The 14,675-nt window shown below is 43.4% G+C and overlaps 1 protein-coding gene across 1 annotated transcript in view; it reads left to right on the top strand.

Annotated features, from left to right (window-relative positions):
• Positions 1–14,675, top strand: part of GADL1 (glutamate decarboxylase like 1) — a 133,997-nt gene that overhangs the window by 40,962 nt on the left and 78,360 nt on the right. The window contains exons 7-11 of the mRNA XM_031469819.2: positions 3,111–3,190; positions 3,313–3,367; positions 8,090–8,206; positions 11,436–11,500; positions 12,258–12,339. Coding sequence (XP_031325679.1) covers positions 3,111–3,190; positions 3,313–3,367; positions 8,090–8,206; positions 11,436–11,500; positions 12,258–12,339 — 399 coding nt within the window. The remainder of the gene's footprint in view (positions 1–3,110; positions 3,191–3,312; positions 3,368–8,089; positions 8,207–11,435; positions 11,501–12,257; positions 12,340–14,675) is intronic.

A 14,675-nucleotide genomic window follows, 5' to 3' on the forward strand; every position in this document is an offset into this window, starting at 1 on the left:
ACGTTTAGGGGACGTATCTCAGGGCCATGCCTACTTAAATTTTGCACCTGAGGTGCCTTTTTTTTTTTCTTTTTTTGTGCTTTAATGTCCCTCAGTCAAACAAAAGTGTACTTCAGTCAGCCGTGGGGCCCAGGCTGTGCCAGCCCCACAGTTAGGCTCCCCCTCTTCTCACTCATTTGGTCTGATTGCAAGTTGGGAGACAACACAATAAGCACTACAGATTCTCTCTGTCTGGCATCTAAAACCTGGGCAAAAAATATCTCAGTCGTCATGACCATAAAACAAAACATCTGAGAAAAAATACAACCTGGATGTGACCTCTGCAGACTTTTTTTCTTTTTTTTTTCCTATAAAACACTCCACCCTATTCGTGGCCCAGCTCTCCTGGTGAGGCTGCCCTGGGTTCGGACGTCCCTGCCGCAGTCACAGGCGACCAGGTGCTTCTCAGGAAGGCGGGCAGAGCATGAAGAGTTCACCTGGGTTCTGGCTCTGCTTCTTTAGGGAGTGACCCAGCTGTGTGCTCCTAGAAAAGTCCCTGTCCATTCCTTTCTTTATTTCCCGCCCTCCCCACCACCCGGAGCTAATGTGAGCATCAAACTAGTCAGCATCAGAAGGACTCCGAGACAGGAGGGTATAGCTCAGGGGGCAGAGCGCATGCTTAGCATGCACAAGGTCCTGAACGCACTCCCCAGGAGGGGAAAGGAGTGATTCACTGGGAAACGCGGGGTCACAGAAGAAATCCCTGCTGGCGCCAGGAGGGAAGGCTTCAGTGCAGTTCTGTCTTTCATGTGGGCCGCGGCTGTTTCATCTTTGTAGACGTGAACGCCCGCTGAGATGCGTGCATCTCTGTGGACCAGCGAAAGCCAGGGGGAGGTTGGGTCCTAGAAGAACTGACTTATCTTCTGCCAGTGATGGGAGCAGGTACAGCTTGTTTCTAAATGCAGCTGTTACTTCTCAACTCCAGCGTTCTAGGTTTTTCCTTTCCTGAAACTACTCAGCATGTCGGGAGCATGGCTCCATTTTTTTTCCCCCTCCTTCCGGGGCATTTTTCCTCTGATGCTTTCAGATGTTTAGACTTCAGTTTTGCAAACTTTTTTGTTTTTACTCTGTTCCTTTCCATTTCTGATTGACATTGGACTCTCCTTGGCCCTGCCATACCCAAAGATAGCTCCATGGAAGCTATTCTTATTCTGATTACAAGGTTTTTATTCAGCAGATCCATTGGATTGGCAGTATTTGGCTATTTCTCAGGGCAAAGCAGTGTGGTTTTCCTGACGGGCAGATGTCAGACGGGAGGCTACGATTTATCATTGTGAAATCCATAGCTTTTGGTGCCAGTGCTCCCAGACTGGTGAGAAATAATTTGCCTTAGCTGTGTCCTTAGTTCTGGTGGGCTGATGTCACAAGCAGAGAATTAATTATGTTCTCATGTGCATTTTTACCCTTCAGTATGCATAAGTTCTCGTAATAACCCGAAATGAATGCATCCTACAGGCATTTTGAATGTGTCCTATTTGATATTTGGAAATTAATTATTTAGGATAGTTTCATTTTTTTTTCCTGATGGTGTTACTTCTGCATTTATTTTTACAGAGTTAAAAAAAAAAAAAGAGTTCCCAATAAAACTCTCTTGACAAAAGAGGGAAAAAATTGCCACATTTGAGGGAATATATCAAGTTAAGTGTGAAGGCATGACTACTTTTTTAATGTATTCATATCTGCAAATTAAATTACTCAGGTTCTTTGGTACAATAATGTCCTTTAGCACTTTCATTTTTTTCTGGCATGAAAAAGAATTAATTGACCACCTGTCCCCACTAATGTATAAAGAGTGACATCTCCAGTGTTGGAATGTTAATTATTTTATAGGTTTTATGTAGTAGGGGGAAAAGACTCAACAATCTAAAATTACATACTACTACTTGCCAGTGAGAAATAGACTGGACCTAATTCCAAACTTGGAATTAAATCCTGTCTTCTCTGACCCCAACCAATTCCAAAGCCAGCTCTTAGCCTCATTCCTGCCAGGGCTGTACCCTATAGTGTGTGTCCATAAATTATTATTACTTTTGTGATTGTGATTTTAGCCACATTCCTGCGTGTCTAATTTTAGCCTTACACTCAGTATTAAGCAAGATGGGTCAAGTGTCTGATCAGCATTTCTAACCCATTATTTCCTCTTGAAAATAATTGGATTCTTCTGTGGTACGTGATCACAGTATTTGAGACAGCGTCTTGCTCCCTCCTGAGAGGGTTCTGAGTCAGCAGTGGGCTAGGTTCTGCTTCCATTAATGCTGAGTCTTATTAGTAGCATCAAGAGAAACTATTCTCAATGTTAAGGAAAACAAGAGCCTCCAATGACCGAGTTTGTTCCGTATGTCAGCTCTATGCTGAGCTCTTTACAGATATTAACCCTTTTAACTCTGTGACAAGCCGATAGAAAAGGTGTTGACATGGCCAGCTTTATAGATTAAGAAACTGAGGCTTGGAGAATAAATTATTTGTATTTTTTTTTTTTTTTTAGATTCCACATGTAAGTGATATCATATGATACCTGTCTTTCTCTGTCTGACTTACTTCACTTAGTATGTCGATCTCTAGGTCCATCCATGTTGCTGCAAATGGCAGACAGTTCATCCTTTTTTATGGCTGAGTGGTACTCCATCATAGATATATAGCACAACTTCTTTATCCAGCCATCTGTCAGTCAACACTTAGGTGGTTTCCATGTCTTGGATATTGTAAATACTGCTGCTGTGAACATTGAGGTGTGTGTATCTTTTCAAATTAGACCTTTCTCTGGATATATGCCTAGGTGGGATTGCTGGATCATAGGGTAATGGCAAGTGTGCATTATTTGCTCCAGATTTCATAGCTATAACTGAGAAAACTTGGAATTAAATCCTGGCTTCTCTGACCCAAACCAAAATCAATATTTTCAACCACTGTGCAAAGGAGCTCCATTAAATTATTACTTTCTTTTTCTTTTATGCAATAATATCCCAAAGACTGGGCTCACCCATCTGACTTACACCCAGATAGATAAGAAGCATCCTTTTTTCATGCTATGTTTTCATGTCTTCTCTCTCCCCTTGCCTCTTTTCATTTAGTGTCATTACTCCATGAAGAAGGCAGCCTCGTTTCTTGGGATTGGCACTGAGAACGTTTGCTTTGTGGAAACAGATGAAAGGTAATGGTGATCGAAACCGGAAGCCTGGTGGGAGTGAGGGGGGATAGTCATACCTTTAAAACAGCAGCACCAATGTCTGTTCACTACTGAATGTAACTGGACGCCTCAACTGTGTCTTTTAGAGGTAAGATGATACCTGAGGAACTGGAGAAGCAAGTCTGCCAAGCCAAGAAAGAGGTGAGAGGGGAGGAGGAGGAGGGGGAGGGAGAGAAGATGTGCACGTGTGTCCGGGAGCAAGGGGGAGGATGCGGGGCAAGCAGCCAGGCCCGTTCTACATGCAGGAAAGCGAGGAGAGCCCGTTAGAGCTAAGCAGGGGGCTCGTGTATGGAGGTGCTATTTCCGGGGGCTTGGCTGGGCACGATCTGTGGAGATTCTTGGATGTTCTCACTCCCCAGTGGCCGGAGCCTCTTAGAACACTGACATCACTGCCTTCAGGATTCTTGCCTAGAATTAGCCTCAGAGGATGAACCCAGCCTCTGCAGCAGGGCCCCAGCGTCCACACTCCCACAGAGCTCCCGACTGAGGATCCTGCAGGCCAGACCCACTGGCTCTGGGGGCTGCGCTCAGGACGACTCCTGATGTCTTGATCAAACTGTCCTCCCAGGCTGTCTCTACCCAAAGCCCATCCCCAGGCATCATCCCTGTTGGGTCTGGGTCCAGTGTTTCCGCTCAGGCAGAGGACCCTCTGTCCCTTGGCTGCCAGGATGCATTAAAGGTGACATGTCCATTGCTGGGGATGGCGAGTCCTGGCCTGGACATCTGCTTTTAGGTGTGTAATTATTGTCTTGGTGCTGGCCATCTTGCTTCTTGGACCAAAAGCCTGCTAGATTAGGTGTGGCTACTCCACTGACTCCCCCTCATCCCACCACGGTCCCCACCACTGTTGGGGCTTCAGACCCTTCTCCCGTAATTTCCCAATAGGCAGCAACGTCAGAGGTGACTGTTCAAAAGCTGGGATATAAGTATATCTCTCCTCAGAGGGCTTGACACTCTAGGAAAGACGAGTTCTTTTATTTTTATTTGTTAAGTTGTAATATTATAGCTCTGTTATTTTACTCTTTATATTTAAAATTTTTTTTCCATAAAATCCAGCTTTCTGAAGCATGCTAGATCTCTGAACTTGCTTGAAATTCTGTTCTTAACAATTCTGCCTCTGTTGCAGAGGTACTGGCTTCAGCTGTGTGTCCCTAGATCTACATTTAAAAAAACATTCCATTGATAAGTGGATTTGATAGTTGTGTGGTGATACAGATGATCAGATTTCTTTATCTCTTGGGTAGAATTCTATGTTACAATCTGTTCGTTCTGCTGTGAAGCCTAGATATCACCGTCTAGTTTTATCCCTTTTTTTCAAAATCAAGTTTTATCTTTTCCTACAGAAGTTCCTGCTAAAAAGAACTTTGTCATTAATGCTTGTTCTTCCCCCTCCTCTCCTTTCTTTTCTTTCTCTTCTCTTCTGTTCTTTTTTCTTTTCTTTTCTTTCTTTCCTTTCTTTTCTGCCCCTCCCCCCTTTCTCTCTCCCTCCCTTCTTTCTTTCTTGAGTTTTAAACTTTTCATCATGGAAAATTTCAAATAAATATGAAACTAACATAATGAGATTCCATGCACCTGTCATGCAACTTCAGCAATCGTTACCTCAAGCTCCTTTCTGTATTATCTACACGCCGTCTCCTCCCGCCACCACTAGGTTCGCTTGAGGCATATCCCACACATCCTATCATTTGATCTATAAATAGTTCAGTATATCTGAAAAGATATGTACTCTCTCCTTAAAAAAAAAAACAACATAAAATCATTATAAGAAAGAATAATTTCTTAATATCATCTAATATTCACTCTGTATTAAAATTTCTCCCATTGCTATTAAAAAAAAGTCGGCTTATCTGAATAAGGATTCATGTAATGTCCATGTGTTGCATTTGGTTGATTTATCACATAGATTTTTTCTAATCTATACCTTTCCCCTTCTTCCCCCACCCCCACAATTGACCTGTTGAAGAAACCAGGGCCTTTGTCTTGCAGAGTTTTCCACACTGTGGATTTTGTCGATTCCATCCAGAATTTGGGACTAAGTGCTCCTTCCCGTTGTACCTCCCCACTTGTTCTCCATGTTTACTGTAATTTGATGGTTAGATATCGAGACACAATGTGATTCGGGTTGGAATTTTTTACCAGGAAGGCATCTGGGGACGGAGGGGCATGCTGTCCTTCAGTTAGGAGACATCTGGAGCCTTTTCGTGATAGTATCATCTGTGCGTCTATCACAGAGCTCAGCATCTACCTCTCACCGCATGGGTTTTGCTGCCATTTGTCATCATTCTCTAGACCCATTATTTCATTAGGCAGTGTTTTCATTCATTCTTGTTTCTTATCCACTCAGCAGCAGACATAGTACCATGAATATTTGTGTTCCCGCATTCCTGTGTGGTTTCCCTAAGGAAACAGTCTGAACGAGCAAGACAGGATAAACATTTTATTCTTTCCTCTTATTTACCAATTTTCAGAATAGTGAGTCAGTGCCGAGCCTCCTGAAAGATAGCCCAGCCTTTTGTTTTCCTCTGTCATTAAGAACTCCACTTCACTGCCGTCGTTATTTCTCATCCTTCAAATTTTTGTTTGCTTTGACAATGAAAGCACATGAAACCGACCTCGCCTAAAGTTGACAACTTGAAAAGAGAAATTTTGAAAAAGTGAAAATTGTTTTAGGCACATTAGAAAGTGGGGCAGTGGGGCTGGAAGTTGTGTGCCGCCTCGGTTGCCTTTCAAGTCAGCTGCCACTCGAGCCTAGAGCCACTCAGGACAAAGCTTGTGTGCATTCTGAGATACTGACACCCGAAGACTAGTTTCTTTTTCTCAGTAGCTTCAGACCTAGTTTTTTTTGTTTTGTTTTGTTTTTCCCAAGCTTTAACTCATACTGTTACAGATAAAGGAAATAGTACATCAACTTTTTTTTTTTTCCTGCTGGGATTTAACTCCTGGGCCAACCACAATCTGTTAGAAAACCTGTTGAGCCATCACCTTCACCTTCACGCCATTGCAAACATGGTGAAACCCACAGAAGCATCAGAAGTTCTAAAGTGCTTCTAAAAAAGATAAAACTAGTATAAACACTGAATAATGGGAAGTATTTTTGTACACGAGTGTCTGAAACGACAAAACTTTCTTAGGGAATACGGCTCATTGGCAACACAGTTTCCACTGAATTCTCTCATCAATAGTATGAGATATGAGAAAAGGGGGGAAGCCAGGAGGTTAAATCCAGATTACAAAAGTTTTAATTCCTGGGTCTTATATTTATACCCAGATTGTTAAAGGGGTGAGGAAAACTCATTAATGGGCTGTAAGAGCTTGCATAGATATCTTCTCACAGTTTTCAGGATGTCATATCATTGACAAGGCAAGCCCAACCATTCAAGACACCTTCAATGGTTTTAGTGAATTACTTTTTCTGTTGCCCTTAATGATTGCTGTAAATTTGGTCTCATTTCTTCTAGGTCAGGGACGTGTTAAAGACATAATCCATTGGTAGTTGAGTACAGAGAAGGAGTCCCCAAGCCTGTGGTTCCCAGGGCTCTATCACCTACTAGGGGTTGGTGGACTGGGTTCCATGTGTCACACCCACCTCCCCAAATGGCAAATGGATTCATTGTGGACCATTGCTTCATTCCTGTGCATCTCAGCTTAGAAATGTGGATCAAGCATCCTTGCTTTGCCCCACTTTCCATTGAGAAATAACTTCTTTCTGTCAGAGGTCAACTAGCCTGGAATGAATCCAGTTCAAACTGAACACCCCTGACACTTAATGAGACATAAAGATAGATTGCAAGAACAAGTGCCCTTCAAGATAAAGCTGACAATGGGAAAATGACTCCATCCTAAATGGAGGTAAAATGACCGATGGGCAGTAAGCGTTCTGGTCACTTACTCCTGGTGCTCTGGGATCAGGATTCTGCTTGCTCCCCTGACCCCTTCTTTGTCTGCAAATTTCCCCCTCAAGGCACTTCCGCAGAGAGCCACACCTCTGCCATGAAGTTGGGGTGGCTCTTAAAAACCCCAACTCATGTGCTCTCCCTTGGCTGGTGCCAGAACCCCTGGTGGGGCCCGCGTGCCTGGCTGGCTTGGCTGGGGTCGCCATTCATCTCTGCGCGGGTTCCCACCTTCTCCCTCTCCTGCCCGTCTCCCGCGGCACCTGCTCTCTCTGCAGGATGCAGCCCCCAGCTGTGTGAAGAGGAACAGCCGCAGCAGAAAGGACGCAGGGGCTTGTTTCCAGCACATTCTAACGACTGTCTGTTGAGGCAGGCACCTGTTCAGGGGAGCGCATCCCAGTGAAGCTACTACGTCCCCTCTGATGCCAAATTTGTACCTGAGCACATGCCTTGTCTTGTCACTGCACTTACTTCCCCAGGTGACAAGCAGACAGGCCTGCGTGGTTTGCCCCTGGCGCTGGCTGCCTGTCTTCCCATCCTGTTCCTTCTCATTTTGGAGAAGAGTGATGGTGCTGATGGGGGAGGCCCCCGTGCATCTCCCCGGGAAGGAGCCCGGAATCACACAGAAGGCCCGTGCGCCATTGCTGTTGAGGGTATTGACTGTGTCCCTGGGGCACCCACAGAGCAGGAGAGGCTAAGAAAGAAAACAAGGGTGAACAAGGCCCGGGGCGCTCGTGGAGCTGGGGCAGGGGAACCCTGCTGTCAGGGCCCGTTCTGTCCCTTAGCCTGTTCATAATGACTGGTGGCCAGATGATGGATCTGGTTAAAGACACTCACTGAATTAATGCTTATCCCCAAAGAAGCCAAGTAAACGTCTGTGTGGGTAACCCTTTTGTTTATCGACCTGGCTCGGCACAGACTTAGCGGTGACGATGACAATCCCTAACCTCCTCCCGTGTGGTCCTTCACACAGGGCGCGGCGCCGTTCCTTGTCTGTGCCACCGCGGGGACGACGGTGCTGGGGGCCTTTGACCCTCTGGATGAGATAGCTGACGTCTGTGAGCGGCACGGCCTCTGGCTCCACGTGGACGTAAGTGCACCCACGTGCGCACGTCTGGTTCGCTTTCCAGCCTTCTGGCAGCTTTGGTGGGAAGTTTCTCATATTCTTGGGACCAACTGTCAGGTCCCCGACTCCTATTATCTCAACGTATGTTTCCAACCAGGGGAAGTAGGTATGTCGTTTCCTGTAAGGTAATAAAGAAGATCCCAAGGCTTGATGCGCGTTTTGTTGTAGGTTTCCAAGTTTTACCTAATTGCCTCTTCTCTCAGGAATCACGTCTTCGGTCCCTGAAGCAACATGGTGTGAGGGACATATTTGAGACTGTGGAGTCGAGAGGCTGATTTTGGATTCTAACCCACCTCTTTTTCATTGTGATCCCAGCCCTTTGGGCTTTGGTTTCATGTGTAAAGAGGAAAATGACTGCCACGGTCAATGAAGTGCCTCCCAGCTCTAAAATTCTGTGATTCCAGTCAGCTGGAAAATGCAAAAATTAAACATAACTTAATTGCACTGTAATTAAAACAGGTTTTATCTGGATCTATCATAGATAACTGTTTGAGAGGGATTGGAATAATTTATATTCTTTACAATTTTCTAAGGTAAAGAGTTGGCTTTTTTTTCTTCCAGTTAATTTTGTAGGTCCTGGGGTTGTTCTCAGTAAATTTTTCCTCAATTAAAAGTAACTCTTAAAATTCTACTCATTCAGGGTTAAAAAGTTAAATTCAGCCAGTGATGAATGCCTGTTGAGCGTTTTGGCTTGTGTGTGTGTGTGTGTGTGTGTGTGTGTGTAACCAGGAGTAGATGAGTTTGATGTTGACCCAGTAGAAGGCACTGTTGAAAACGCGGATGAGACTTAAAGAGGGAACTTTCCTCTGCCGAGTGAGTGGTTCGTGTCCTCCTTATCAGGAAAGAAAGGACAGTGTTTTTGACGTGCTGAACAGATGGTAACTGAGCATTTGGGGGATATACCTACACATAATTTTATAGTTTGGGTGACTTTATGCCTCCAGGGTAAAGTGTCCATGAGATAATATGGAGAGGACTTTTCAGCCACTCGAGGCTTTCATTAAATGTAAGCTAATTTTTAGTAAAAGCAGCTGTGGTGATATTAAGCTCACGTGAGTCACAGTCTCTCCTCGTATACATCAGGTAGATTATTTGTGAATTCTTCAAATGGGATTGTAGTGTTGTATCTGTCCACATTTCAACTTATATCTTACTGATTTTTATGGAACTTAGAAGCATAATAATATGTTACATCCTAAAAGATAATGTGAAGTGAGTACTTTTGTGACTGTGGAAATAGGGGCAAAAATCAAATATATCAGCAGTTTTACTTAAAAATTCTACTCTCATAAAAGAAACATCAAATATGGATTATATAGTTTATGTAAAACAGAGTAGCTACCGCAGTTTCCCAAACTAGGAATGATGTTAAGAGATTTATGGGGCATAGAGAGAATTGTAATGTTTAAGGTCTGAATGAAAACCTCTCTAGACTTTCTTAAAAAAAAAAAATCAAAAGTTGAATTTTGGAAGAAAACACTCTTATCAGGAAAGATTGAAGCCACACAAATTATTCTGTTTGCACATAAGAGGCATCTAGTCGAATGTCTGTACTATTAGGTTAAATTTGACAACAGTTCATCTTGCCTGTTACAGAAACCAGCTCTAACATATACAGTGCTCACTTAGCCTCTCATGTCGCAGACATCAGTTCAATTCATAAAATTTTATGCAGGAGCATGTAACTTCTCTTGAAGAAACTTTATATACCACAGGTAGTTGATTAATTTTAAAGATAAAAAATTAATAAAATTACAGTTATTACTTTGGCCTCTTTGAAGTATTCTAAAGGATATTTTATAGAGCCTTCAAAAATATTAAAGCCTGATATTTACTTTATTTCTTTTAAAAGAGTAATTAGGATTGCTTGTTGTTCTGGGGTTTCCATAAAACAAAGTAGCCCTGCATATATACCATATTGTATGATTTCTAAGGCATGCATATTTTGCTTATATTTTTAGTATACCTGAGATCAGTATGCTGATCTCATTTTGTTTCTTTCTTAGCAGTGCACAAAAAAATGGCATGCTTACATTTGATAGTGTCTTAAATTTGGTTGCTTACGATGTATTTTCAGACAACCAAACAAGAAAAACTTCAGTTGTGCTGGAATTTTTTTTTTTTTTTTTTCCTCCAGGGCTATTCTTTATTCACGCGAGCCAAAGTGATTCCAGCCTCTGCTTCAGACCAGGACTTTAGGGCTGGCCCCCTTCTTGCCTGCGCCCCTGCACTCTCTCACTCCTAGCAACACTTGTAACAGTGTCTCACTCGCCCTCCATCCTAGGTCCAGGGGAAGTGGCAAACGTTGTATCTAAAATCATGGGCTTTAGAGGCAGCGGTCTCTCCATTCCACCCTGCCTCCGCTTCCCTTTCAAGGCTGGTCCTCCTCATGTTCCCCCACTGCAATCACCCTTCACTGCCCTACACATGAACACTTACAAGCCTGTTCCATTTCAAGCACCCAGCTGACTTATTTATTTCTCACATCAGTTCTTCCTCCCTCCCATCCAGACTTGCTGACTATGGGATTTCCTTTCCTCCTTATTCTTAGCTCCTCCACCATTCTATTTACCGCTCCGATGAATAACTTCCTTACATCCCAGGCTTCCTCTCTCCCACTCTCACATTTCTGATTTGCAAATATTTCTGAAAGCTGTTTGGCTTGAAAAGATCTACTTTTTCAACGACAGGATCCACCTAGCCCACCCTCGTTGGCTATGGGTTCCGGGATTCCCTTCTGTCCACCTTGGCGAGCACGTGCCTTGTTCATCATACAGAATGCGAGTCCTTAGCCAGGTCTCGTGGTCCATTCTTGTACATTGGATATGGCAGAGTGTCAGCATTGAAAAGCTATTGTCTGATTTCCACTCTTACCATTGAGAGGGAGATTACTGTGTCTTTTAACCCTCTTTTTGTCCACAGGCAACTCAATGAGTTCATATACCAATTTCTTTATAATGTGGGTGTGAATTTAAATCCTAAGTGTCAATGCGGGCCCCTCTACCGAGATGAGGTTCTGATTGACCGAGGAGAGCCAGTGACCAGAATTTCCTAGGGTACATACACATCGGTTAACATTGACTTAAAGTATCAAATGAGACAGATGGAGGTGTCACTTGGGGTTTTCTATGACTGGCTGGTAAACAGGTCACATTGCAATAACACTGTTTTGATTATATAAATATCTCAACAGGCTTCCTGGGGTGGCTCAGCCTTGGTGTCAAGGAAGCACCGCAACCTTCTGCATGGCATCCACAGGTAAATGTAGTTTCCCGGTTACGGGATTTTTTATTTAGTGGAAGGACGCTCTTTGAGCTTTGTCCACTTAAGTGACATTCGGAAAATAGGCAAAAAAAAAAAAAAAAAAAGAAGTAGTCACTTTGCTTTAAAAAACAAAAACCAAACTCCAAACTCCTCAAACCACTCACACAGGGGATCCTGCAGAACCCTGACGTGGATGTGAGTGTTACCAAAGGCAAGTTCATGTGCCCAGTGCACTGTGGGACCAAAGAAACCTGAACATGGGAATCTGGAGCCAGGAAAGGGTTACTGGACGGGGTGGCTCACGCTTAAGAAAACCCCAAGCTCCTTGACAGGTTTCAGCAAAGCCTATTTAAAGGCCAGGGGAGGGAGGAGGGTCTCGGGGTGCACGATCAGCTCTTGCACAATCCTCTGACTGGTTGATGTGGAGGGAACAGGGCGGTCAACACCATCAATCCTCGGGCACCAGAAGGTCTGGGGGCTACGTGCTCTTGATCATCAAGTAGTTCATTTCTTCCCTTTGGTGGTGGTTTTTGGCATCCAAAAAACTCAGGACATATACATGAGATACTGGGTCCTTCAGAGAGGAGCTGCAGCAGAGAATACGGGGCGGGGGTCTGTCCCCGGAAGGCCCTGCGGGGTCCTGCTCTGTTACAGGAGGGCCTGAATCTGTTTGCTGCTAGGGATCACGTTTTTTCCCCACTGGTGGAAACTGATTCTCCTCCCTGCCCTGTCCTTTGCTTTAACATAACAGGGCTGACTCTGTGGCCTGGAACCCACACAAGATGCTCATGGCTGGAATTCAGTGCTGTGCTTTCCTTGTGAAGGACAGATCCGTGAGTTTTCCTCTTATGGACCCTGGGCTTGGGGGGGCTGGGTTATCCTGTTTGCAGAGGACACGTTTGTTGCTGGTGTTTGGTGCCTGGGGCTGCATGTTGATGGAGCTCTTTGGTAAATGCTGATAGCATCAGAAGGAAAGACGAAGAGGCTCAGATAAAAGATCAAGGGCTTCTGCTCAGGCGATTTGGTAGATTTGGCTTCGGTATTGTATAATCTCATTAGCTACAGCAAGATGGTCTCTCTCGCCCTTGTTTGGATTTTACTTTAAAAACTCAGTTTTAAACATTGCCAAGAAATTTTTCCCCCTTGATTAAGTCTAGGATTTAAGTTATCTTGAAGCCTGCTGACTAGAAAGTAGACCAGATGTGTGTCGGACATTAACTTGGTGCTTAGCAGTGCTTAGCTGGAGCTAACAGCCCGTTTCTATGGGAAGATGTTGGTTCAGGGCTGATCATCAAACACTGATTTATTAGGGAATTGACTGTCTCAAGTGGCTGGTGCCTAGCTTCTGCTGGAGCACTGGGGAGAGCTGGAACCTCATCTGGATGGCTGTGAGCGAGTGAGCTGAGGTTCCCCTTGGTTAGAGGTGAAAACCTTGTGCTTTCTGTGGGTTAAACAAGGAGCCCTGTGGGACGTGGCCCAGGCTGGGAAGTGCCACTTCATTCTTAGAAATGCCTCATCGAGATCTGTGTTGCAGTGCAGCACGTGGGTGGTCTTTCTCAGCCATCTGTTTAATTTTTTTTTTTTCTTTAGGGGACTCCCTTTGCCAATGCTAAAGTCACTTTTTCTTTTTAAAGAAATTTACTTCAGATAACAACCATATTTAAAGCCTGAAATCTGGTCTTGTATGTGTGAATATTTACAACTCTCTTTAAAAAAAAAAAAGTGATATTTGCATGTCAGTGTCCTTTGTGTTTTGGGATGACCAAACAGAATGCTCATCAGAAACTATGAACAGATTCTGCGTCTATAGACAGACAGACTCTTGGGATATGAATCTATTTCTCAATGTCTTATTAGGTTGGCTACCACTGACTGCATTCAATGCCATTTAACTTATTCATCTAAGTTTTTAAATTGTAGAGTAACTGCATGTTGTAATTGAAAGGTAGTTTAAGATTATGATACCATTTGCGAACTATGAACAACTTGCTCATAGTTATCTATACAGGACGTGAGAGAGGTAGGAGTAAACCCAGGTTTTCCTGCAGTCTAGATAAACAAAAATATGCCAAGCATTCTTCCTGTGCCAGGCATTTTACATCCACTTCCTCCCTAATTGGATGATCTGAATGACGTCCTTATCTGCTAGTGTGATGCTGTCAGGAGTGGAAAATTTATCCCCCCAATTTTGTGACTACTCTTTTAAGGAACTTTCTGGCTTTTATACATTTTTCTTGTTGAGTGATATTTGAGTGATTCAGCCAGGAATTGATTTGCAGTCATGTACTTGAGGCAATTTAAAATTTTCTAGGTCATCTAACTCTGTAACAGGGGTTGAAATTTTGTTTTATTTTTTTGAAGAATTCATCCCTGGATCTCGATGAAAACAATCATATGTCTACTCACATGGCGGAGAATTAAGAGGTTAGGAAAATTGCATTCATTGTGCAAAGACTGGAGCACTTCCAAAAAGCGGCCTTTTTTTTTTTTTTTTAATTCCGGATGAAAGATTGTTTTCAAATTAACTGGAGTGGAAAGCTGAACCTCGAATTATGAGATAGGACCATTAGCTTAAGCTCTGTGTTGGCAGCCTTCCATTCTTTTCATACCTATTTTCTGCCTCTGTTTTTCTCTCTCATGCTTTTATTAGTTCAACCACCACTAATTGATTCCCACACAGGCCAGACCCCCTGACACTGTACAGATTCTAGCATCCTTGTAGCCAATGAGTTTATAATCTCACACACAGAGGAGATAATGAAAAAAATGGAGACAATAAACAAAATGTGCATATTTAATTGTTTAATTACTATTCTGGTAAATGCTCTGAAGAATGTGTCAGACATTGTAGATTATCTGTTCTATAGCCATTCAAACTTCCTTTCCTTCTCTCTTCTAATACTCATCTAACCACACCCCCAACCCTCTTGCAGCTCAGTCACTGTATGACACAGATATGGCCAATATGATGTGGGGGAATGTGAAATGGAGATTTTAGTTTCTGGTAGAGGTGATATATATACATAAGAGGAGAGCATTCTTCCCCCCTTTCCACCCTGAATGCCAGAAACATTGTTGTGTCAGAACATGATACACAGAGCTCGGACAGCCATCTTGTAACTGTAAGGTCATTACCCTAAATTAAAAAGTGAACATACACAGAATGGGG

This window comes from Camelus dromedarius, chromosome 17 (assembly GCF_036321535.1).
Source record: "Camelus dromedarius isolate mCamDro1 chromosome 17, mCamDro1.pat, whole genome shotgun sequence".
In the NCBI taxonomy this organism is placed as follows: domain Eukaryota; kingdom Metazoa; phylum Chordata; class Mammalia; order Artiodactyla; family Camelidae; genus Camelus; species Camelus dromedarius.